General features: G+C 43.3%; 2 protein-coding genes across 2 annotated transcripts; both read right to left on the bottom strand.

The window, feature by feature from the left end:
• Positions 1-245: 245 nt before the first annotated feature.
• LOC115143571 (GTP-binding protein Rhes-like) lies at positions 246-1975 on the bottom strand. Its single transcript, XM_065000781.1, has one exon. The coding sequence runs from the start codon at positions 1717-1719 to the stop codon at positions 1084-1086; it is 636 nt and encodes a 211-aa protein (XP_064856853.1). The 5' UTR covers positions 1720-1975; the 3' UTR covers positions 246-1083.
• Positions 1976-21519: 19544 nt separating this feature from the next.
• Positions 21520-26801, bottom strand: LOC115143570 (E3 ubiquitin-protein ligase TRIM39-like). Its single transcript, XM_029684071.2, has 2 exons — positions 26244-26801; positions 21520-23388 (listed from the first exon to the last, which is right to left on the bottom strand). Exon 2 carries the CDS (start codon positions 23384-23386, stop codon positions 21704-21706), a length of 1683 nt encoding a protein of 560 aa, XP_029539931.1. The 5' UTR covers positions 23387-23388; positions 26244-26801; the 3' UTR covers positions 21520-21703.
• Positions 26802-27443: the final 642 nt, after the last annotated feature.

Below are 27443 nucleotides of genomic sequence, written 5' to 3'. Positions count from 1 at the left end.
GTTTGTGGAAATGTGTTGATACCTGAACCAGACTACAGGTTGGGGCCATGGGGCCAGATCTATTGGGGCCATGATGATAGATAGACCGTTGCTATTTGATTGACGTGTGCGATGTCTGATGTGTGTGACATCCGTTTCACTCCTCCAGTTTGTGTCTGCGTTGTTCGTTCTCTATTGAGAATGCAAACATGTCTCTCATATTCATAATGCAGTTAGTTATTACAGGAGATCATAGCCTTTTTGTGTGTACTATTTATTTAGCTTTATGGGGTCAACATTCTGTTGTAAAATGAACACGGGTAAAGCAGTTTAATGTAGAAATCATGGATTTAAAAAAACGTGAGAATATAAAAACATGTTTAAAATAAAACTTGCATGTAGTAGTCATTTGCATGTCACCACTTTTTACACACATTAATCAAGTCATGCTTAGCAAATCGATTAAAAAAAACTTGAATACAAGCGAGTCTTTTGTAAACAATAAATGCTGTGCTACATGTGAATTTCCAACTGAATAGATGGTGTTTTACATCAAACCATTAACTTTGCACAAACCCCAGCATATAAATCGTTCCTTTTGAGTCAATAAATACTCTTCTTGTATGTTTGCAACAGTCAAATGTCTTATTGCAAGTGAATGTCAAACACACGTTTGCAAAATTAGCATCAATTGAATACAAAAGCTATACATTGATCTAAATGGAAACAGCAGAAGCCTGTTAACCAAATAAGCAGCAACACATTACATTAAGTATACAACTGAGCAGTTGAACATCTTTGTCCCCTTTTCACCCTTATCTCCCCACCTTACAAGGTTTACAATAGTTGGACCAAGTCCTCTGTCGTAACCATTCATTGTCGCCCATTCTCTTCCCATATCAAACACATCGCTTGGACAAGGGACGCAGACGTGGAATCAAGAGTGTTTGGGAGTTCCGTTCTGTTTCAGCACACTGGCAGTCCCTCACCTCAACCTTTTCAGCCCATGCAAAGTCAAGTTTCCCTCTCCCTCTTGTACAGCAGCACTTTAGCAGGTGTACTAGCCCACATCCTTTCCCTCTCTTTCTACTTCAACCTGCCCTATTAGGAGATGATGCAGGAGTTGGTCTTGTTCATGGGTGGCCGGGAGTCCTTGGGGTCTCCTTTGGGGAAGGTCTCCCTGCGGCGCCTCAGAGCAGGGCTCAGCCGGCTGGACAGGTTGGTTTGCTGCAGCAGCTCCCTGAACACCTCCATCACATTGTTGTTCTCCTTGGCCGACGTCTCCACGTAGCTGTTGTTCCAGTCCAGCTCGACTGTTGACAGTACGTCGTCAGCTGCCACCTGCCGGTCGCTTCCTGCTCGGTCTGCCTTGTTACCCACCACCACGATCGGGGTGTACTTGTCCTCCTTGACCTCCAGGATCTCGTCGCGGAGGCTCTTGACGGCCTCCAGCGACTCTGCGTCGTCGACCGCGTAGACCAGGGCGAAGGCGTCGCTGTTCTGGATGGAGAGCTTGCGCATGGCAGGGAAGGAGTAGCTGCCGCTGGTGTCCAGGATCTCCACGGTGACCTTAGAGCCACCGATGTCGTACTCCTTGCTGTGCATCTCCTCCACGGTGCGCCGGTGCTTGGCCTCGAAGGTGTCCTGGAGGAAGCGGCGAATCAGGGCCGTCTTGCCCACGCCGGCCGCCCCCAGGAACACCAACCTCACCTGGGTCTTCTCCTTCAACTCTAGAGACATGATACTGATTTTTGTCTGGATGACGATATGCTTCTAAAAGTGTCTTTAAACTGTCCGCTCAGTCACTGACAGTCTGTCAGTAGACAGGTAGATTAGTACAACGTAAGACCAGTCAAACTCTTCTGTCTTCTGGTGAAGTTGCTGTCGGTAGAAACAGCTGCGCAATTGCACACTGAGTGTAGATTGTCAGAGATTTCTGTCCACAGATTCTAGCAGAAGGTCTCTGATAGTGCTCAAAGTTCTCTTGTAGTAAGTAGGTGCTTGTCTGCCTCTGCGGTTTTCCACGCTCCCTTTTATGTGTGTTTTTGGTCGCAGGGATTCCATGCCCTCTTCTGGCAGGAGCCAATCAGTTCACGGCTGTCTATTGAGGCATATGAGCGGCCAATCACTAGTCTGCATGCAAATGTGAGTACTAGACAGATTCGAGAGGGGAAAACTAAGTGATATCTGAAAGTGTACAACGAGCTACTGGTAGGAGCAGAAGTCTGATTATCATTCAACGCCGACTCAGGTAACATTAGCTCACAGATGAAAGAGCAGCCTGATCATCTTGAGATCCTATTTTGTGTTTATGTGCACAATAAAAACTACATAATATTTTAGAAATATAGTAAATCCACCTTGACTAGTGATTACAGTATGGACTTCAATGCAATAGAATGTGTTTGAGAGTGATTACAACAACAAAAGATGCCATCAGGGAGACTATAGCTTGTTGCTTGCTCTGTATTTCCTCATGGTTAAAGTCTCTCAGTCCACATCTAAATGTATTAATAATACATTTTGAATCAAATGATGACGTCCCACTTTATGACTCATGCTTGTCATTGTCGTCTACATGAACAACTCTTTGCCAGTGCAAGGACAGCCTGTCTGGTTTGCTATGGTCCTCCTGGTTAAATAAACCGTTCACCTCACATGACCGTCATGGTAATGTCTATAGGTCACGCTAATACTGTATGACATAGATGATTAGCGTGACATAAATAAGCCCTTTGGCAGTGTTGGTCTGATTATTTAAGAAGCCAAATAGTGAGCTGAATATTATATCAGATTAACTTAATCACAACATGCTGAATATTATATCAGATGAAGTTAATCACAACACGCTGAATATTATATCAGATGAACTTAATCACAACATGCTGAATATTATATCAGATGAAGTTAATCACAACATGCTGAATATTATATCAGATGAATTTAATCACAACACACTGAATATTATATCAGATGAAGTTAATCACAACATGCTGAATATTATATCAGATGAAGTTAATCACAACACGCTGAATATTATATCAGATGAAGTTAATCACAACACGCTGAATATTATATCAGATGAATTTAATCACAACACACTGAATATTATATCAGATGAAGTTAATCACAACATGCTGAATATTATATCAGATGAAGTTAATCACAACACGCTGAATATTATATCAGATGAATTTAATCACAACACTCTGAATATTATATCAGATGAAGTTAATCACAACATGCTGAATATTATATCAGATTAACTTAATCACAACATGCTGAATATTATACAGTGGGGAGAACAAGTATTTGATACACTGCCGATTTTGCAGGCTTTACTACTTACAAAGCATGTAGAGGTCTGTCATTTTTTATCATAGGTACACTTCAACTGTGAGAGACGGAATCTAAAACAAAAATCCAGAAAATCACATTGTATGATTAAGTAATTCATTTGCATTTTATTGCATGACATAAGTATTTGATACATCAGAAAAGCAGAACCTAATATTTGGTACAGAAACCTTTGTTTGCAATTACAGAGATCGTACGTTTCCTGTAGTTCTTGACCAAGTTTGCACACACTGCAGCAGGGATTTTGGCCCACTCCTCCATACAGACCTTCTCCAGATCCTTCAGGTTTCGGCTGTCTCTGGGCAATACGGACTTTCAGTTCCTCCAAAGATTTTCTATTGGGTTCAGGTCTGGAGACTGGCTAGGCCACTCCAGGATCTTGAGATGCTTCTTTCGGAGCCACTCCTTAGTTGCCCTGGCTGTGTGTTTTGGGTCATTGTCATGCTGGAAGACCCAGCCACGACCCATCTTCAATGCTCTTACTGAGGGAAGGAGGTTGTTGGCCAAGATTTCGCGATACATGGCCCCATCCATCCTCCCCTCAATACGGTGCAGTCGTCCTGTCCCCTTTGCAGAAAAGCATCCCCAAAGAATGATGTTTCCACCTCCATGCTTCACGGTTGGGATGTTGTTCTTGGGGTTGTACTCATCCTTCTTCTTCCTCCAAACACAGCGAGTGGAGTTTAGACCAAAAAGCTCTATTTTTGTCTCATCAGACCACATGACCTTCTCCCATTCCTCCTCTGGATCATCCAGATGGTCATTGGCAAACTTCAGATGGGCCTGGACATGCGCTGGCTTGAGCAGGGGGACCTTGCGTGCGCTGCAGGATTTTAATCCATGACAGCGTAGTGTATTACTAATGGTTTTCTTTGAGACTGTGGTCCCAGCTCTCTTCAGGTCATTGACCAGGTCCTGCCGTGTAGTTCTGGGCTGATCCCTCACCTTCCTCATGATCATTGATGCCCCACGAGGTGAGATCTTGCGTGGAGCCCCAGACCGAGGGTGATTGACCGTCATCTTCTTCAATTTTCTAATAATTGCGCCAACAGTTGTTGCCTTCTCACCAAGCTGCTTGCCTATTGTCCTGTAGCCCATCCCAGCCTTATGCAGGTCTACAATTGTATTCCTGATGTCCTTACACCGCTCTCTGGTCTTGGCCATTGTTGTGAGGTTGGAGTCTGTTTGATTGAGTGTGTGGACAGGTGTCTTTTATACAGGTAACGAGTTCAAACAGGTGCAGTTAATACAGGTAATGAGTGGAGAACAGGAGGGCTTCTTAATAAAAACTAACAGAGAGCCGGAATTCTTACTGGATGGTAGGTGATCAAATACTTATGTCATGCAATAAAATCCTAATTAATTACTTAAAAATCGTACAATGTGATTTTCTGGATTTTTGTTTTAGATTCCGTCTCTCACAGTTGAAGTGTACCTATGATAAAAAATGACAGACCTCTACATGCTTTGTAAGTAGTAAAGCCTGCAAAATTGGCAGTGTATCAAATACTTGTTCTCCCCACTGTATCAGATGAACTTAATCACAACACTCTGAATATTATATCAGATTAACTTAATCACAACACGCTGAATATTATATTAGATGAACTTAACCACAACACCTATACATGTATTTTTTTATGGACTGTCAGTGTAAATGACATTTCAAAAGCCCTCAATGCCACTACTGCGTTATTACCAGGAGGAAACTGTACCCGATGAGAGGGTCCACCGTTGGCAACCTGGTGTGTTGTGTTCCGCGAGTAGTGCAGCCAGGTAGACGTTGGAGTAGGTGGTTATTGTTATTCAGCTGTAACACGCTGACTCAATGAAATGATGTATCAGTGGCACCTCTTTAGGAAATCCTGCAAAATTCAATATAGTCCTAATCGTAATCTTATTTCACTGAGAAAAAGAAAGGTGTTGTTTGTTGAACATCTGCTTTTCGACTCCAGTAACGCTTGCATAAATTAAATGTGTCTTGAGGCAGATTTGTCCTTATTGCCTGAATATTTAATACATTTAATACATCTCTTTCCTCAACATCCAATTAGGTGTAGGCTAAAGCATTTCATAGCCTTTGAGTGATATGTACTGAATCACGTCGCTCCTGTGTGAGAGCCAGATGCTTTAAAGAAGGGATCCAATTTCCTTCGTAAATTTCCCCTAGGAACTGCAACGTTTGACGGACTGTGACTGTCCCTGTCCCTGCCTCGTCAGGCTTTTGACAGCGTGGAACCATCTTGAGCTCTGCGGAGGGACTCCCTCCCCACCACGGTGTGTACCCTATCTCAGTTATCTTCTCTGGACCACTGGCTGTGCGATAGGCAGTAGAGCAGCCTGGGAAATCTAATCTATACAATCTATGTTCCAAGAATCCCATGCGCTGGTATACTGCACTCACAACTCTGGAATTTTAATCAGTGTTCTAGCGTTCTTATTCATTCACGATGTTCTGTCCACTCTGACATGACCTGAGACATTAGTGGGCTTATTTGGGAGCATGTCAAGTGTCCAGAACAACCCATTTCCAGTAAATAGGCCTATCTTCTTTTTATTAGTGTACAGCCTCCTTCCCATGTGACGTGGGCCTAATGGGGGGAATCCTCGTAGTGCTGTAGATAGTATATTTTAGTACAGTCTGTCCAAAAGCTGCCAATGTCCCATCACCAGGCAAGACACTGGTTCTCCCTGTCCTGCTGTTAATCTCAGGGAAATGATCTATCCCTGTGCTCCTCTCCATCACAGATGAGTCCTCTGATTGTGCCCCAGCCCTCATCCACCCCAAACCATTTTGACTTTCGTGACCGGAACCACAGGTGTAAGGACCGACGCCGGAGTAGAGACGCAGGTACAGGGAGTCAAACATTTAATCAGGAACAGACATGAAACAAGACAGGAACAGTGTCAGCTCACGGGTATACAAGGACATAAGACAATCTATGCTGAAGTGGGGAACAGAGTGGGGGAACAGACAGGTATAGTGGAGGTAATGACAGAGGGGATTGAGTCCAGGTGAGTCCAATAATCACTGATGCACGTGACGGGGGAAGGCAGGTGTGCGTAATGATGGTGGCAGGAGTGCGTAATGCTGGGGAGCCCAGCGCCCTCTAGCGCCAGGGTGGAAGAGCGGGAGCAGGCATGACAACAGGTGTCTTTGTGCTGTCATGGGGGCAGTGATGGAGAAGTTTGGGCGAAGGGGGGGGGGGGGCGATCATGTGCACTCATGCAGTCCACTTCTTCTCTAATTGCCAGTGTCCTTCTTCTCCTTGACTGTTTAATGTTCCCAAGAAAAAGCCCCTCCACCATGGGTAATCACACAATATACCACGGGCATGACGCACAATTGTTGTTTGTTGTTTGTTTGTGTACTGTTCTTGGGTAAATAGTTTATAACAGCACTAAAGCACCTTGGGCGTTTGTGGTATATGGCCAAGTGCTGTATCCAGGCACTCCGCATTGCGTCATGCATACAAACAGCACTAAGCCGTGGTATATTGGCCATATACCACACCCACCTGAGCCTTATTGCTTAGCTAGAAACATCACAAAAAAAACATTTTAAATCCCTTCAATCTTTACAGGAACATGCATTACAGAACCCCTTCATTTTCCAATCATTACAAGAACATACATTTCAATGTAATTGGTTAATACTTTGTGGGCAAATGTTGGGCTGTCCGTGTCTATCCGAAACAGTATAATTGAAACTGATCCTAGCACCCGGCTTGGTTGATACAGGGAAATACTAACGTGCTATTATTAAAGTGCTGCCTATCAGCATCAGAAATAGACAGGTGCTTGGCTCAAAGCCCAGTGCCATGATTCCCTAAGACCCTGTCTATGTCTGTAGCCCTGAGAGGAACACAACCACAGGAGGCTGGTGGCACCTAAATTGGGGAGGACGGGCTCGTGATAATGGCTAGAGCGGAATAAGTGGAATGGTATTAAATACATCCCGGTTTCCATGTGTTTGATGCTATTCCATTCGCTCCATTCCAGCCATTATTATGAGCCGTCCTCCTCTCAGCAGCCTCCACTAAACACAACATAACCCAGCAAGAAGACAGTGGAGATGACAACAGTGATATTTGGCCAACAATATATAGACCTATATTATATTGTGTACGTGAGGCACTGAATTAGCCTGCACCAGTTAAAGATTGAATCCGCATTTGGGGAAACAGCGCCATGTTCACGCCATCGCCTTTGTAATTGTTTTTGTTTGTGAAATGGAGAACATTGGAGGAGAGGAGTGGGATGAGCGTGTTTAAAAAATAATAATAAAAAAAAAAAACATATTCTGCTGTTCTTTCGCACATGCAAAGATGTTTGAGGGGAAAAAAGTGTTTGTTGTTTGCAGTAACTTATTTGTTGTTGTAATATATCAAACGGATGCGGTGGTTCCACCAATGAAGGATTCCCGCTTTTAAAAAAATTGTAAATTCTCTTGACTGCGCAATCTTCCCGAGTTTTCTGATCAGGAAATAACTCTAATTCCCTCAATGAAAAATGATTTTGTAATCAAAGATCCAGGCATGGAGTGGAACACGATCAGATAGACATCTTCCAGTGAACATTTTTCCAAATGTTCAACTCGTCAGTCACGCATCTGCTATGATGGGTTTGACAATTCCACCTAGATTGGTGGAAAATCCATTCTCTATGGGCTTAATTTTAGGTTTAGTGCTTGGACGGATTCCAAATTGTTATTATATTGTATTCACTTGTACTCGCCATGGTTTCCACTCTTCCCTCATCGTAGTATAGCGGTAACTGTTCATATGGAAATGTCATTAAACCAATGTTTTGGTCTTTTGTGTCACATGTGCTGTTGTTGACCAAAGTCCTGTCATTTACACCATATGACGTCTCTAAGTACAGTCTCTTAGTTTTTCCCCTCCTCGTATGTTAGAATTCCAGAAAGCAGCACCATGTGCACAATTACCTGAGAAAACAAACACTGTCATTTGATCCGGTAATCCAACTCTAGCCAGGCCCATGTCTTCTCAACATTATGGCATTCTTACCATGGCTCATCGGATGTTTGCAAGGATGGGTAGTACAGTAAGTCATAGGGGTTCACACAATCTATCCTACTGTACCTAATGTTGCCTTCCAGCATAAACACTGTAGCTCTCTTTTGGCTTGTTTCACACGCCAGTATTGATGTCATTCTTTCCCTTTGTTATCCTCTGCAGATTTCTGACTCAAGACAGAGAAACAAGGCCCTTTTCTAAACCTTATCCATGTCCTGCGGGCGTTGGTTTGGGTTGAGCCACTTCTCCTTTCTTTGGGCTTCAACACGAGTGTCACTCATGTTTGATTTGTGACATGGGTTGACTGTCCCTGTCCTCTTCCAATATGCTCTCTAAAACGGATTAGGTTTTGTCTGGAAGGCTGCCGGACCCAGGTCCCCTCTACTTTCTCTGTTCCATATTTAGGCCTGTCAAAATAGCATTGTGCTAAAATAGTTGCTCCTGAGCCCACATCCTTTCATATTTGCATTTGGTCCAATGGATGTCTTAGGGTAAAACAATCCACTCTCCTTGCTGTGGATTTACTGTATTTGACCAATGTTTCGGATAAAGAGCCTTTATCAGCGTGTGGCAAATAGGTCTTGTTGGTGACAGACTCCTGGCATTGACCCACTGTAGGGTCTTTCATGGGCCCATGTTGTAAATAGACTAGTTAACCGGAGGTTATGTCAGCACAACATTTTCCCTCTCCGAACACAATCAAGGCACAGGCTTATTTGGCCAATACGAGGTGACGGAGAAAAATGCATGGAGGGCAGTGCAGGCCAAGGCAGCTGTAATAGAAATCAGCGAGGGAGACACTGTTGTGCATACTCAACAAGGAACCAGCAGCGGCGCATGGGTAAAATCACTGGGGAAGCCAACAGCAACAGACAGTTACATGACCTACAGCATGGTCAAGCAAGTTAATGTTTCCGGCATTATTGGACCACTAAACAACTATTGATTTAGAACCACAGAGTGTTACCGCTAGTCGCAAGGAAAACAGGATCTGCCTCCCCATTTCAACTTCAACATTTCAACATCATCAAATCACCTGTGCTTATTAGTCTAATACAGTGAAAACTAAAAGATACCAAAAACAAGTTCAATCAACGTAAGCTAAGTATGATGTGGCTGTGTGGCTGTGTGTGTGTGTGTGTGTGTGTGTGTGTGTGCGTGTGCGTGCCAGAGAGAATATAATAGATATCAGTTGATTATTGACAAGTTTTGATAGGAGTGACGCCAACACCTTACCACTGCTACACCTGGTGGAGCCTTGTCTGGCAGCGAAACAGCTCTTTTAGCCTCATTTACTGCTCATTAACTGTTCTTACGCTATTCTCCCTCCGCACCAAGTCAAAACCGTTTGGCAAAATAAAGGGGGCATATAAACAGACAATGAAAGTTGTTACAATATTTGATTATGATATTAAGACTATTTTTCAGTCTGATCAAGTGTAGGCTACTAACAACAGCAGCTGCGTAGTCTAGCCTACTATGTGCCCTGTCCCTCTGGCAAGGGTAAACAAAGCCGTAATGTTGTGTATTTATAGCCCATTTGTTTGTGAGAAAATATGAATGGGATCAAATTTGATTTATATTCAAACTTGGGCTGACTAGGCTAATTAGACTTTTTCAAACCCAAATTATTAACTGGAATGAATCAATAAACACAATAGCTGACGTAGACTGTGAATACATGTTGTATTGTCAAATCGTGTTGCTTTTTCTGTGTCTGTGTATAGGAGACCCCCTTCTTTAAATATAATTAATATGAACAAGTACAAGATTGCTGCAGTTTCACAGGGTTTTCATCCTCCCCAAGGCCAGGAGTTTTTCCAGGAGTTTTGTCAAAAACCATGTGACCTCTGAGCTACATAAACTCTGGTCCCATCATAGCTCATATTAAACCTTTTTACAAACAACAGTTTAATCACGTCATACTGTATACGGTCTGGAGTTTTACCTGGTGAGGTTACCAGATCAGGAAAATCTTAAGGCCCCAGATTCCCCCCGCCACACCCAATTTGACTGTAAGCTGTCATGCATGGAAATGATCTGGAGGCATTGTGTGTTAATGTTTGATCTTTAGATATGGAGTATGAATATTGAATGTTTATCTTGGATGCCCCTCCACTAATCTACTCAATGATGTGCAAATCTGTTCAGACAAGTTTTATTTGTAGAGAAAATGAAATAGCAAGATGGAGATGCCAAAAGGCAGAATAGCATCTTAAATTCATTCCTTATCAGAAGACAAGTGGTAAAATGACATGACGGGAGATGTTTAACATAGCAGTGGCATAGCGATCAGACTATAGTCCCTGTTTTTGGTATAGGGCTACAACGGCATCATCACTATTTAAACATGCTCCTATTATGGGGGCTGAGTCACTGGCTTACTAGTGCTCTTCCATGCTGTCCCTAGAAGGGGTGAGTCACTTCGTGCCAGGCTTTTACCCTATACTCGAGTTCAGTGGGTTGAGTCACTGCCGTGATTGTCTGTCGAAGAAGCTTGGACCTTCTTTTTTTATATTTTCAGTGGTATTGTTAACAGCCATGCCTCCGTAAAGAATATGAGAATTAGCCCCTGGTTCGACCGTGATCTTGCAGAGTTACTCCACCTCAAGAATTGCATTGGGCGATGGGCTCCACACACGCATACTCAAGCTGACTGGCTATCGTTCAGGCAAATGAGAAATAAGTGCACTCAGGCTATCCGGAAAGCCAAAGTTAGTTACTTTAAGGAGCAGTTCTCTCTCTGTGGGTCTAATCCCAAGAAGTTCTGGAAAACGGTTAAAGACCTGGAGAATAAACCCTCCTCCTCACAGCTGCCCATGTCCCTTAAAGTTGATGATGTGGTTGTTACTGACAAGAAGCATGTGGCTGAGCTCTTATCACCACTTCATTAAGTCAGGATTCCTATTTGACTCAGCCATGCCTCCTTGCCTGTTCAACATTTCCTCATCTCCCACCCCTTCTAATGTGACTATCCACGATGCTTCTCCCTCTTTTTCCCCTGCCCCGCTACAAAGTTTCTCCCTGAAGGCAGTCACTGAGTCCGAGGTGCTAGAGGAGCTCCTGAAACTGACCCCAAATATCCATCTGGGTGAGATGGTTTAGACCCTTTCTTCTTTAAGGTTGCTGCCCCCATCATCACCAAGCCTATCTCCAACTTTTTTAACCTGTCTCTACTTTCTGGGGAGGTTCCCATTGCTTGGAAGGCAGCCACTGTTCATCCTTTATTTAAAGGGGAGATCAAGCTGATCCTAACTGTTATAGGCCTATTTCTATTTTGCCCTGCTTATCAAAAGCGTTGGAAAAACTTGTCAATAATCAACTGATGTCTATTATATTCTCTCTGGTATGCAATCTGGTTTCCACTCAGGTTATGGATATGTCACTGTAACCTTAAAGGTCCTCAATGTTGTCACCGTTACCCTTGATTCTAAGCAATGTTGTGTTGCACTTTTGCCTTATAGCAAGGTGCTCCATCATGCTGGAAAAGGCATTGTTTGTCACAATTGTTCCTGGATGGTTGGGAGAAGTTGCTCTCGGAGGATGTGTTGGTACCATTCTTTATTCATGGCTGTGTTCTTAGGCATAATTGTGAGTGAACCCACTCCCTTGGCTGAGAAGCAACCTCACACATGAATGGTCTCAGGATGCTTCACTGTTGACATGACACAGGACTGATGGTAGCGCTCACCTTGTCTTCTCCAGACAAGCTTTTTTCCGGATGCCCCAAACAATCGGAAAGGGGATTGATCAGAGAAAATGACTTTACCCCAGTCCTCAGCAGTCCAATCCCTGTACCTTTTGCAGAATATCAGTCTGTCCCTGTTTTTCCTGGAGAGAAGTGTCTTCTTTGCTGCCCTTATTGACACCAGGCCATCCTCCAAAAGTCTTCGCTTCACTGTGCGTGCAGATGTACTCATACCTGCCTGCTGACATTCCTGAGCAAGCTCTATACTGGTGGTGCCCCGATCCTGCAGCTGAATCAACTTTAGGAGACGTTCCTGGCGCTTGCTGGACTTTCTTGGGCGCCCTGAAGCCTTCTTCACAACAATTGAACCGCTCTCCTTGAAGTTCTTGATGGCTCAATATATGGTTGATTTAGGTGCAATCTTACTGGCAGCAACATCCTTGCCTGTGAAGCCCTTTTTGTGCAAAGCAATGATGACGGCACGTGTTTCCTTGCTGGTAACCATGGTTGACAGAGGAAGAACAATGATTCCAAGCCCCTCCCTCCTTTTGAAGCTTCCAGTCTGCTATTCAAACTCAATCAGCATGATAGAGTGATCTCCAGCCTTGTCCTCGTCAACACTCATACCTGTGTTAATGAGCGAATCACTGACATGATGTCAGCTGGTCCTTTTGTGGCATGGCTGAAATGCAGTGGAAATGTTTTTTTGTGGATTCAGTTCATTTGCATGGGAGGGGGGATTCTGTATAAGCACTTTGTGCCATCTACTGATGTAAAAAGGGCTTTATAAATACATTTGTTTGTGTGAATTGCTGTGCTAACAGGAAATAAGCAGCTAGCAAAACAACACTCTACACCCTGACAGATAACCTTCATGACTCATGTTAGTGTTGGAGGGAATTCAAATGAAGATCAGATCAATTAATGTATGCGGTTTACAATCGATTTAGCTCTGGAATTGAGACAGTCTAAGATATTTACAGACATAAGACTCTCAAAGGCCAAGGCACTCTGAGCCTGTGGGGCGTGGGCATTGGGCACACACACTACTACACCACTGACAGGACAAGAGTGTTTGTGTGTGTGTGTCTGAACGCCTTTAGTTTGTCTGCATGTAAGTGTCGGTGGTGATGCGTGCTATGTGTGTGACTCCTGTTTTTTTCTGTGTGTTTTTGTGCTTGAGTCAGTGTTGGTGTATGCATGTGCCTATTTCTGTGTGTGTGCGTGTACGCGTGCGTGTGACTCTACAGCAGCAGTCAGATGGCCTGGCTGTCAGTCTGCGTTGGCCCTAATGGTATGTGACAGGGACAGATCCGTTATGCCACATACTGTGTTATTGGGCCCGTCACATCTCTGCCAAGGGCACGCATGACGAGCTGCCATGTGAGATTAGCTTGGAAACAGCCAGAACATTCCGGAAAGACAAGGTTTATCCTCCTCACTACTGCTCAGCCTCGGCCCAAATTCTCCTGATGCACAGGTACTGTGTTAAGTCATAGCATCTTTATCACCGAGCGAGGATGAGCCACCTCAATTTGTTGTTTCTGATGAAATCAGTCTAATGAAAAAGTTGTTGGGCTCTCCTCTCCAGGCAAGCAGATGCCATAGACACACTCTTTAATGTTAACCGGCTACGACAGCAGACATTCAGCCAGTGCTAAGCTGAAATAAACGGAAGTATTTGTTTTTGTCTATGTTTGAACCATAATTACACAGTCCCCCCGCTTGCTATGATAAGTATCACAGTGTGTAGCGGTGTGTGTTATTGTACACCAGGAAATGATTTGTTTAAAAAGCAGCAGGACATCCTTGTAAGGGCCATTATGCAGTGAAATCAGCAAGCAGTAGGAGAGCCCACTTACAGCATGGCCATAAGAGCCCTCTTGTAGGTGTGAGTGTAGTAAGTCATCTCTGTGTAGGTGATATTGTGCAATTCACCCTACATTGCTGACCCACATTGCATTATATTCCACCTAGTCCAATAACAAAAATAACACCATTGCTGTTCAGCCTTACCTTTAAAACATATGTTCATACTCAAACCCAGACACACAACCGCAACAACTCCATTCCTTGAAAATGCTGCTCCATTTCTGCAGTCCGTGCCCTCTGACTCATATAACAGAATCTTGGGCAGATCTCAACCACTGTTACAGTAATCTAGCTCAAATAAACATCATTTGTCATAGTCAAACTCAGACACAAGACCCCAGCAATCAATTCCTCGGCAGAAGTCCTTCTCTTCTTCTGCAGTGCCCCCTGATTCAGGTAACAGAACTTGGTCCATTCTCCACCAGTGTTTCAGTGACCTAAATAAGATCCCAATTAACAACAAGAACAGGTAGGCTCTGACCCAGAAACACACATCTAATGTGTTTGTCACCCAACCCTTATCAGGCTCACTGTGCAGCATTATAATGACATTTTCCCTATTTAGTGGGCTTGACAGATGGGTCACCTTCACCGCAGTTCACTTTGTGGTGGAACTGAACCATTTTCATTCTAATGTGTGTGGAATTGTTAGAAATTGGTGCACTGCTATTTAACTTTGTCATTACTGCAAACAACTGCATCTAGGGCATTCTACTGTATAGTGTGGGCACACTGTGCATTGATACGTCAGATATAGTAAGTGTTGCTGTTATGTTATATTATGGGTCAGTTAGACAAGGTGTGGTCAGACTTTTCATATACAGTGCCTTCAGAAAGTATTCACACCCCTTGACTTTTTCCACATTTGGTTGTGTGTCAAGGTGGGATTAAAATGGATTTAATCGTTATTTTTTTGGTCAAATATCTACACAAAATACTCTGTCATATTAGCATTTACTTTTATTTTTAAATGTAACACTAATATACAGTATCTTAATTACATTAGTATTCCATCCCCTGAACCAATACATGTTGGAATCACCTTTGGCAGTGATTACATCTGTGAGTCTTTCTGGGTAAGTCTCTCAGAGCTTCGCACACCTGAGTTGTACAATATTTACACATTATTCTTTTTTATAATTCTTCAAGCTCTGTCAAGTGTGTTGTTGATCATTGCTAGACAACCATTTTCAAGTCTTGCCATAGATTTTCAAGCCCATTTAAGTCAAAACTGTAACTAGGCCACTCAGGAACATTCAATGTTGTCTTGGTAAGCAACTCCGTTGTATATTTGGCCTTGTGTTTTAGGTTATTATCCTGCTGAAAGGTGAATATGTCTCCCAGTGTCTGGTAGAAAGCAGACAACCAGGGGCATCATTTATAAAAATGTTCTTAGATTTATACTTGAACTTAGTCGTAAGATAATTTCCGACGGTGTGCTTACGTTCGTTTCATAAAAGATACTAAGCATAAAAAACTTTGCTTACGCAGGTTTTAAGAAGCCCATTTGTAATTTAAGCACCCGTGATCTACAAATCTCAAATGAACTTAAAACTGACGGCACCTGCCCTTCAGTAGTCCGATGGTGCGCTCCACAACCGGCCTTGTTCTGCTGTTGTTCTGCGTAAGGCAATATGTGTGCAGTCAACTGCACGTATGACCCCTGGGAAATTAAATAAGCGGACAAACTCGGCTTTGACATGTGCCTGTTCGTCAGCTGTAAATGGGAAACTAATGTATCTCCTGGCCAATACGTGTAGAATCGCCTCGATCACTTGTGGCAGGATGCAGCTGAATGATGGCTGTGATATACGCGACCTGTAGCGAGGAATCCAAGAGTGGACAGTACTTGGACAGATACGCGTATGGCATGGTTACAGCGTGTCTTCCTTTCCATATTAGGGGCTAAATCCACATACAAATCTAACAGAACATTTCTTGGGAGACAATATCGATTTGTAAGCCATGGATCATCATACCCAAAAAAGTCCTTCCGGTCTTTGAAAACTCTCTCCCTTCCATAATCACGGTTTTCAATGTCTTCCAATAACGCAAGAACAGCCATGGTTACTTTTTTCTAATTTGACATACTATTTATAGGACATCCATCCTGTTTTTAATTCAAAACACCTAGCGTCTGGCAATTACTTCCTCACACCATTAATGGATCATTCTTAACAAATTGTTCATAAAGCTGCCGCAAAGTTCACTACAGGCTTGGACGTATATGCGTCCCAAACTGCAATACCCCTACATAACCAGCAGGAAAATCACTTATGTCAAGTCTAGACTTTGCGTAGAGATAAGATAATTTCCACGTTAAAGTGTGGTTTTATAAATAATTTATAAATAACTACTCATACATGTTTTTCTGCGTAAGTCATACCTAAGATCAAAATTGATCGTAAGTCCATTTTATAAATGAGGCCCCTGGTTTGCCTCTTGGATTTAGCATGTGCTCAGCTCTTTTATCCTAAAAAAACTCTCTAGTCCTTGCTAATGACAGGCATACCCATAAAATGATGTTGCCAACACCGTGCTTGAAGATATGAAGAGTGGTACTCAGTGATAACATAACACTTGAAGTTAATTCTTTGCAGTTACTTGTAGTTACTATTGTGGAGTTACTATTGTGGAGTAACTACAATGTTGTTGATTCATCCTCAGTTTTCTCCAATCACAGCCATGAAACTCTGTAACTGTTTTAACGTCAACATTGGCCTCATGGTGAAATCCCTGAGTGTTTTTTTTCCTCTCCAGTTTCGGAAGGACACCTGTATCTTTGTAGTGACTGGGTGTAGTGATGCACCATCCAAAGTCTAATGAATAACTTCACCATGTTCAAAGGGATATTCAGTGCCTGCTTTTTTTACCCATCTACCAACAGGGGCCCTTCTTTGCGAGGCATTGGAAAACCCTCCTGGTCTTTGTGGCTGAATCTGTGTTTGAAACTCACTGCTCGACTGAGGGACCTTACAGATAATTGTATGTGTGGGGTACAGAGATGAGGTAGTCATTCAAAAAGCATTTTAAACACTATTATTGCACACGGAGTGTGTCCATGCAACGTATTATGTAACTTGTTAAGCACATTTTTACTCATTAACTTATTTAGGCTTGCCATAACAAACGGGTTGAATACTTATTGACTCAAGATATTGCAGATTTTTTTTTTTAACATAATTACATTTTGACATTATGGGGTATTGTGTGTGACAGAAAATCAGTGACAGAAAATCGAATGTTAAAACATTTAAAATTCTGTCTGTAACACAACAAAATGTGGAAAAAGTCAAGGGGTCTCAATATTTTCTGAAGGTACATTAAGCCTGGCACAAAGTCACATCAGTGTCCATAACCTGCATATTTATTGCATTTCAAATACTTTAGATATGATTGATTTAGCTAACATTCAATGTGTCAGGTGACCAGTTTGCACTTTTGAATCTATTCCCATTGGTTCCATTGTGCCGGGAAGGCTAAAATGCACCTCAAGTAAATTTGACCCAGGTTTGTACCACATGCATATGAGCTGAGATTATCATGTGCGTGACAATTATTTTTAAAAAGAGCTCTCAATCTACATGAAATAAATCACTTAAGCCTATGCATCTCATCACAAAAACATGTCCAAATAGTCCAGTGGCATATCGCAGTTTGCCAAGCTCTGAGCAAGTTCCACCCCAACCCAAAATGTGCAGTTTCATGGCTAATGCCATATTCTTTGTATTTTTTACTATTTTTGTACATAATGTTGCCTCTAGCGTCTCTTATGACCAAAATTAGTTCTAGACATCAGGACTGCAATTACTCACCACGGACCAGCAGAATCCTTTTTCTTCTTTCACGAGCCAGAGGCGGAGAATATACGGCTCCCTCAGGAACAGGCCCCGACCCCAGTGATCTGCGTGAAGAGGAGGCGAAGAAAGAGAGCCCGGAGGGAGGGCCCACTGGAGTAGGAGGCGATCTAATAAACCCCCACTCCCCTCAATATCAACCAGATTCCTTTCCCAATGGCTTCCACATGGTGTGAACAGTCTTTAGACATAGTTTCAGGCTTTTATTCTGAAAAATGAGCGAGAATGATCACATCGCGTCAGTGGATAGCTAGGTGTCCCCAGACTTGTGCATGCGCGAGCGCCTGGAGCAAGACCTTTTCTCTCTCTCTCCTATTGAAAAGGCTACCATCCGGTTGAAATATGATAGATTATTTATTGTAAAAACAACCTGAGGATTGATTATAAAAAACGTTTGACATGTTTCTACGAACTTTACGGATACTATTTGGAATTTTTGCCTGCACGTGGTGACCTGCACGAGCCTGGGGATTACTAAACAAAACGCGCCAACCAAATGGGGGTTTTTGGATATAAAAATAATATTTTTATCGAACAAAACAAACATTTATTGTGTAACTGGGAGTCTCGTGAGTGCAAACACACGAAGATCATCAAAGGTAAAGGATTCATTTTATTGCTTTTCTGACTTTCGTGACCAATCTACTTTGCTGCTAGCTGTTTGTAATGTTTTGTCTGCTGAGAGAGCTGTCCTCACATAATCACATGGTTTGCTTTCACCGTAAATCCTTTTTGATATCTGACATGCCGGGTGGATTAACGACAAGTTAAGCTGTGATTTGGTGTATTGCACTTGTGATTTTATGAAAATTAAATATTTTTTAATTTAATTTGAATTTGGTGCTCTGCAATTCACTGGATGTTGACAAAAATTATCCCGCCAAAGGGATCGGTGTGCCAAGAGGTTTAATGCAGGGAAACTTAAATCAGTTTTAGCTAATTTCAATCAACATGCTAAATGTCCAACCATAGGGAAAATAACTCTGGACCACCTTTACTCCACACACAGAGGTGCATACAAAGCTCTCCCTCGCCCTGTATTTGGCAAATCTAACCATACATCTATCCTCCTGATTCCTGCTTACAAGCTAAAATTAAAGCAGGAAGCACCAGTGACTAGATCAATAGAAAAGTGGTCAGATGAAGCAGATGCTAAGCTACAGGACTGTTTTGCAAGCACAGACTGGAATATTTTCCGGGATTTCTCCAATGGCATCGAGGAGTACATCACATCTGTCATTGGCTTCATCAATAAGTTCACCAATGACGTCATCCCAACAGTGACCGTACGTACATACCCCAACCAGAAACCATGGACTACAGGCAGCATCCGCACTGAGCTAAAGGATAGAGCTGCCGCTTTCAAGGAGTGGGACTCTAACCCAAAAAGCTTATAAGTAATCCCGCTATGCCCTCCGACGAACCATCAAACAGGCAAAGCATCAATACAGGACTAAGATCGAGTCGCACTACACCGGCTCTGGTGCTTGTTGGATGTGGCAGGGCCTGCAAACCATTACAGACTACAAAGGGAAGCACAGTCGAGAGCTGCCCAGCGACACGAGCCTACCGGACGAACTAAACTACTTCTATGCTCGCTTCGAGGCAAATACCACTGAAACATGCATAAGAGCACCAGCTGTACCGGAAGACTGTGTGATCACGCTCTCCGCAGCCGATGTGAGTAAGACCTTCATACAGGTCAAAATTCACAAGGCCACAGGGCCAGACGGATTACCAGGACATGTACTGCGAGCATGCGCTGACTAACTAGCAAGTGTCTTCACTGACATTTTCAACCTCTCCCGGTCTGAGTCTGTAATACCAACATGTTTTAAGCAGACCACCATAGTGCCTGTGCCCAAGAACACTAAGGTAACCTGCTTAAATGACTACCGACCCGTAGCACTCACGTCTGTAGCCACGAAGTGCTTTAAAAGGCTGGCCATGGCTCAGATCAACACCATCATCCTAGAAACCCTGGACCCACTACATCTGGCATACCGCCCCAACAGATCCACAGATGATGCAGTCGCTATTGCACTCCATACTGCCCTTTCCCACCTGGACAAAAGGAACACCTATGTGAGAATGCTATTCATTGACTACAGCTTAGCGTTCAACACCATAGTGCCCTCATAGCTCATCAATAAGACCCCAATAAGACCCTGGGACTAAACACCTCCGTCTGCAACTGGATCCTGGACTTCCTGACGGGCCACACCCAGGTGGTAAGGGTAGATAACAACACATCTGCCACGCTGATCCTCAACACAGGGGCCCCTCAGGGGTGCTTGCCAAGCCCCCTCCTGTACTCCCTGTTCACTCATGACTGCATGGCCAGGCACGACTCCAACGCCTTCATTAAATTTGCCGATGACACAGCAGTGGTAGGCCTGATCACCAATAACAATGAGACAGCCTATAGAGAGGAGGTCAGAGACCTGGCCGGGTGGTGCCAGGACAACAACCTCTCCCTCAACGTGATCAAGACTAAGGAGATGATTGTGTGGACTACAGGAAAAAGAGGACCGAGCACGCCCCCATTCTCATCGACAGAGCTGCAGTGGAGCAGGTTGAGAGCTTCAAGTTCCTTGGTGTCCACATCACCAACAAACTAACATAGTCCAAGCACACCATGACAGTCGTGAAGCGTGCACGACAAAACCTATTCCCCCAACTGAAAATATTTGGCATGGGTCCTCAGATCCTCAAAAGGTTCTACAGCTGCACCATCGAGAGCATCCTGATTGCATCACTGCCTGGTATGGCAACTGCTCAGCCTCCGACCGCAAGGCACTACAGAGGGTAACGCAAATGGCCCAGTACATAACTGGGGCCAAGCTTCCTGCCATCCAGGACCTCTGTACCAGGCGGTGTCAGAGGAAGGCCCTGAAAGTTGTCAAAGACACTAGCCACCCTAGTCATAGACTGTTCTCTCTGCTACCACACGGCAAGCTGTACCGGAGCGCCGAATCTAGGTCCAAGAGGCTTCTAAACAGCTTCTACCCCCAAGCCATAAGACTCCTGAACATCTAGTCAAATGGCTACCCAGACTATTCACATTGCCACCCACTCCCCTCTCACCATCACTGCCACTCTCTGTTGTCATCTATGCATAGTCACTTTTAATGAACTCTACCTACAACTAACCGGTGCCCCCGCACATTGACTCTGTACCGACACCCCCCTTTATATATTGTTGTTTTTTACTGCTCCTCTTTAATTACTTGTTACTTTTATCTCTTATTCTTACCTGTATTTTTTTAAACTACGCTGTCGGTTAGGGGCTTGTAAGTAAGCATTTCACTGTAAGGTTTACACCTGTTGGATTCGGCGCATGTGACAAATAAAATTTGATTTGATTTTACAATGAGGCTCAGAGAATTAAGCATTTTTAAAGATAATTCACTGCTATTCTACACATTTTTCCATGAGGCTGAGAGAAAATGTTGCAGTTTTACACCTAATTACCTGTAATTCTAAACATTTTGGCCATGGCTTATGACATGTTCATATGCTATATGGGGAGAAGGGGTTTGGGGCCCCCAGAGCCCGTGGGCCACCCGCCTTGCGGGGGAATGCACACCTGCTTGCTGTTCCCGTCAGACCAGATCGGATCAGTTCAATTAGCAATGCCAGGAATGATGTTCCCCATTCTCCTTTGGCATTTTCCTTCAGCCATCAATCCAACATACAGAGACAGATCAACACACACAGTTTAGGGAAGAACAGTACTTTTTCTTTATTTTCACAAGAAAAATGAGAGAAACAGTTGCATTGATACATTTATACCTTGAGATTAGCTACATCAGAGTACACACAATATACAGGAATGAAGGCCAGAATTACTAAGTCACTGTATCCTCATCCTAAAAAAAAAACAAGCAACTATTTGTTTATATATCGACTCACACCCCAAGCACTGGGCCAGTCATGTGACTGACAGGAGAGATGACCAGTGGAGCTACGTTTCTTTTACCATCAGGATACCCACAGTGGAAGTATGGATAGAGTTTCTCAGTGAATTTGTAGCCAGTGAAAGAGCAGATGTGAGATCTGGCTGTGGCATCCACATCATAAATGGAGACCCGACCTTCCTCATAATCCACAAACACCCCCACCTTCTGGGGCTTCTTTTTCAGGTAGTAGTGTACTTTGGGATCATTAGGCACGTAGTCATTATCTGTATCCAGGCCAAAAGTCCAGAGTCCATCCTCAGGGCTCAGTGGTAACCACCCCTGCCTATTGATCGACTCAGTGGCCACTCCTAAATCCCATTCAGTCTTCCCCTTCACCTGTACCTCAAAGTAAGATTTCCCTGAGGAGAACCCTTCCTTCCCCAGGACACTGTATGTATAAGTAAACTTCTTTGGGTTCCTCAAGAAATTCTGTGATTGATCCCCACACCTCACTTGTTTCCCATCCACGGACAGGATTAGTTCCGGATGTGCTGTATCAGGGTCCAGAGTCACATCCATTGCATACTGCTGAATCTTCTTTGTCTTAGCTTCACACAACGTCCTCAGCTCATTCTCCATCTCATTATGAAATCTCTTTACCTTACTCATCAGTTTGTCCTCCAGCTGAGATACAGCTCTTTTCATGTACCCCATGAGCAGGTGGCTTTGAACACTGATCTCAGACCAGTTCTTGGTCTTTACTGAGAGACACCAGGATGGGGAGCTCTGGAGGAGTTGGAGATGGTCCTCGGTGTGTGTGAGCTGCCCCAGCTCAGAGCTTATCCTCTTCAGCTCAGTGATTTCTTGCTCCAGTTCTTTAATAAGACCTTCACCCCACCTGTCCACAGCTTCTTGCTTCTGCTCAACCACACCAATGAGCTCAGCCTGAAATCTCTCAATGGAGTGAACTAGAGTGGTGAAAACCTGCACTTTGCCAAATATATCCATCTCAGTGTGTCTCTTGCTGAGATCTACCGAGTGTTTGATCTCCTTGACCTTCTGCAGATGCTCCTGAATCATCTGGTTCACTTTTGCCTCTGTCTTCCCAAGCTGAGCCTTCCTTTGGTCACATTCTTCTTCCAGAGGTATGCTGTTGTGAGCCTTGTGGTCAGTCTCTGAGCAGAACTGACACACACATGTCTGGTCAGTCCGACAGAACAGCTCGAGGAGTTTGTTGTGTTTCTTACATACCTTGTCTTCAAGGTTCTTTACAGGGTCGATCAGTTGGTGTCTCTTCAGGGCTGGGGCTATCTGATGATGCTCCAGATGAGTGTCACAGTACGAGGTCAGACAAATAAGGCAGGACTTCCGAGCCTTGCGCTTCCTGCCAGTGCAGACATCACAGACCACTTCTCCGGGCTCTGCAGCGGAATCCTCTCTGTCTCTCACTCTCAATCCCTTGAAATGCTCCGCAACTCCTTTGAGTGTTCTGTTGACATCTGGTTCAGGTCTTCTGTGGAATATCTTGTTACACAGGGGACACTGGCACAGATCTGTGCTATCCCAGTATCCTTTGATACAGGCCTTGCAGAAGTTGTGTCCACACGGGATGGAGACTGGGTCAGTAAACACATCCAGACAGATAGCGCACTGGAAGTGCTCTTCAGACAGGAGACTGCTGGGCGATACCATATCTGGAACACATAATGAACAGTTATTGGAATGAGTGAGCTTTGATAGCTTTGCTTACCAAACGTACAGTGCCCTTCAGAAAGTATTCATACCTCTTGACTTATCCCACATTTTGTTGTGTTACAGCCTGACTTCAAAATTGATTCAATATAATTATTTTCTCACCCATCTACACACGATACTCAGTAATGACAAAGTTGAAAACATGTTTTTAGAAATGTTAGCACATTTATTGAAAATGAAATAGAGAATTATTTAATGTACATAACTATTCATACCCCTGAGTCAATACATGTTAGAATCACCTTTGGCAGCGATTACAGCTGTGAGTCTTTCTGGGTTAGTCTCTCAGAGCTTTGCACACCTGGATTGTACAATATTGGAACATTATTATTTTTTATCATTCTTCAAGCTCTGTCAAGTTTGTTGTTGATCATTGCTCTATAGCCATTGTTATGTCTTGCCATAGATTTTCAAGCAGATGTAAGTCAAAACTGTAACTAGGCCACTCAAGAACATTCAATGTCGTCTTGGAAAGCAACTCCGGTGTATATTTGGCATTGTGTCTTAGGTTATTGTCCTGCTGAAAGGTGCATTTGTCTACCAGTGTCTGTTGGAAAGCATATTGAACCAGCTTTTCCGCTAGGATTTTGCTTGTGCTTAGCTCTATTCCATTTATTTTTATCCTAAAACACTCCCTAGTCCTTGCCAATGACACGCATACCCATAACATGATGCAGCCACCACCATGCTTGAAAATATGAAGAGCGGTAGTCAGTGATGTGTTGTGTTGGATTTGCTCCAAACATAACACTTTGTATTAAGGACATAAAGTGAATTTATATGCCAATTTCTTTTGTGGTTTTTCTTTAGGGACTTATTTCAAACAGGATGCATGTTTTATAATATTGTGGAGTAACTAAAATGTTGTTGATCCATCCTAATTTTTCTTCTATCACAGCTATTAAAATCTGTAACTGTTTTAAAGTCACTACTGGCCTCATGGTGAAATCCCTGAGCAGTGTCCTTCCTCTCCAGCAACTGAGTTAGTTAGGAAGAATGCCTGTATCTTCATAGTGATTGGGTTTATTAATACACCATCCAAAGTGTAATTAATAACTTCACCATGCTCAAAGGGATATACAATGTCTGCTTTTTTTATTTTCACCCATGTACCAATAGGTTCCCTTCTTTACAAGGCTTTGGAAAACCTCCCTGGTCTTTGTGGTTGAATCTAGGTTTGAAATTCTCACTCCTACTCCTGCTCCCTCTCTCCAGCTCTCAACGTTTCCGGTCTACTAACCACTGGTCCTGGCAACCCATATTGCGCACACCTGGCAACCATCATTGCAGGAAACTTTATTGACCTGACCCTCACCTCGTCCCTAAAGTTAACATCATACCCACTCCCCTCTCCTTTTCCTGTCCAAGCACTGGATATGCGACCATTGGGATCGACACAATTACGCATGTCACAGCACCACTCTCCCAAGCACCAGGAAAGCCTTCCCTTCCTCATCACCACTCCCGTACAGAAAGTCATCCACAGCCTCCCGTGGCTACAACTTCCTAACCCCGTCATCTCCTGGTCAAAGATGAGAATCACCTCTTGGGGACCAGGATGCCAGAGGACCTGCTTTCCTGTACCCTATGGTTCCACGTCAGCTCTGGAGAGGGGCTCTGGAGAGGGAACCCACTCCTGCCACCTGCCCTAAAGGGCACACAAATCCCTCGCTGCTGGACACCCAGGTATCTCCCGCGCCATCCAATCCCTCTCCAATAAATACTGGTGGCCCAGGACGTGGCCCTCTATGTCAACTCATGTTCGGTATGTACTCATCAGCGGCCTTGGTCACATCTGTCCATAAACTTTGTAACGGATCGTCTCCTTTCTGATTGTTTTACCACTATTCTAGTTGTTGTTGACAGATTCCTCTCTCCGGACTGCTCAACGTCTCCTACACCGGCCCTGGCAACCCACATTGCGCGCACCTGGCAACCATCATTGCGCACACCTGTTCCCCATCGTTAAGCACACCTGGACTTCATCACCACCCTGATTAATCTCCCTTCATACTCAGTCATCAAGCAGTATTGGTTTAGTGACGTTCAGTACGCTGCTCCTGTTTTGTATTTTCTTCATGTTTATTATTATTAAACTCACCTTCTGCACCTGCTTCCTGACTCCCTGCTTATACGTTACAGAAATTCACTGCATGACTGAGGGACCTTACAGATAATTGTATGTGTGGGGTACAGAGATGAGGTAGTTGTTCAAAAATGATGTTAAACGCTATTGTTGCACACAAAGTGAGTCCATGTAACTTATTATACAACTTGTAAAGCACATTGTTACTTCTGAACTTATTTAAGCCACAACAAAGGGGTTGAATAGTTATTGACTCAAGACATTTCAGCTCTTCATTTTGAATTAATTTGTAAAACATTCTAAAAACGTTATTTCACTTTGACATCCATTTCCAATGCTGTCTGTAACAGTTGGATAGAAAATGAAGGGGTGTGAATACTTTCTGAAGGCAGAGTAGTACTAACTGTACATTCATTTAGAATTAGAGTGGTTCAAATTGTATTGGTCACATACACAGTAGATGTTATTGCAAGTGTAACGAAATGCTTGCGCTTCTAGTTACAACAGTGCAGCAATATCTAATTTGTAATTCCACAACAACTACCAAATACACATAAATCTAAGTAAATGAATGGGATAAGAATATATACATATACAAATATACATGCAAATATATTTTGTATACAAATGAGGTTTTCTTTTGCCTAAAGACGAACAAGTAAAAACAGGTGAGGACACAGAAAGGGCTGTGATGAACTCTTTACTCACCTTTGTTTGTGTGTATGAATGTGTCTGTGTGAACACTGCTCTCTCCACCACTCTGGTATTAGTAGTGCAGCTGTGTATAGGAAACCTCTGAAGATGAGACAAAATGAGACAAGATGTGTTACATTCCACTTCTATCAACTCTCTGATGCTCCTTCCCGCCAGTTGAGTGACAGAATACCTGTCTCTATTTCCTGCTCGGGAAGTTCACCATTCACAGCTCATGCACTTATGTCGTATCGACATAACTGTTCTTTAAAACCCTTTTGCACCATTCCCGATATGGCTTCACCTTTCGGGTATGAAAACCTGTTTTTAAAAGATGAGGGAATGCTTACCCTTTTACACCAAAACTGTAATATGGTAAAAATAAAAAATTCTAGTGAAACAACTACTTCCCAGTTTCATAGAATTAAAGAGGTTTATGGGTAGAAACAACAGGAAATAATGACATAGTATAGAAACACTTATAATTTGGACACGTAATCGATGTGTCAAGGCTGCTTGAGGAGATCAAAAGGCTTCTGGATTAACGAGACATTGGCATCTCTCCAGACCTAAACATGTAACCCATCCAGACTGTCATGTCTGTGTCGGTCTGTCTGCACGTCCCGCCTCCCTTTTACACTGAAGGAATGAATATCCTGATTAATAGCGTGGAAGCCAGTTGAGTGCTGAGTGATGGGAAACGCTGAGGAAGGAGGAAGTATCCTGTTTTTGATTTTGTTTCGGCAGTTTACTGGAAAATACTTCCTCTTTGCATTTGTAGCTGTTGTTATTGCAAAAATGTGTTTACAGTCAGTTGAGTCTTGCAAGGCTGTACAGGTCACACATAGCTACAATTGTCAGTCAGAATTGTTTGACTAAACCTGCTATGATTACCTCATGAAAGGTGCAAGAACAATGTTTTTTTTCTGCAGTAGGCCTCCCCCTATTGTGGGTATGCTTGAACACTGTCCTCCTAACCTGATTGTAAAGAAGAATACAATCCTCCGGCCGGTCTCAGAAGACTCAGAAATTCTCCTTTGTTTGCTGCTCATGCACAGTTTGACATCACCTCAGATAATAAAAGTCCTCCAGACCATACAGTCTGATGTATTTCAGCACGGCTTTGTCAGTTTGACATCACCTCAGATAATAAAACCTCCAGTCTCCAGTATCCTTCCCCTCTATACTCTACCATGACCATACAGTCTGATGTAT

Source organism: Oncorhynchus nerka, linkage group LG15 (genome assembly GCF_034236695.1).
Source record: "Oncorhynchus nerka isolate Pitt River linkage group LG15, Oner_Uvic_2.0, whole genome shotgun sequence".
NCBI classification, from domain to species: Eukaryota; Metazoa; Chordata; class Actinopteri; order Salmoniformes; family Salmonidae; genus Oncorhynchus; species Oncorhynchus nerka.
This window is presented reverse-complemented; position numbering and strand designations above follow the sequence as displayed.

Bases quoted from the DNA above. Each gene is read 5' to 3' on its own strand.
- LOC115143571 (XM_065000781.1), bottom strand. From the start codon at position 1,719: ATGTCTCTAGAGTTGAAGGAGAAGACCCAGGTGAGGTTGGTGTTCCTG.
- LOC115143570 (XM_029684071.2), bottom strand. From the start codon at position 23,386: ATGGTATCGCCCAGCAGTCTCCTGTCTGAAGAGCACTTCCAGTGCGCT.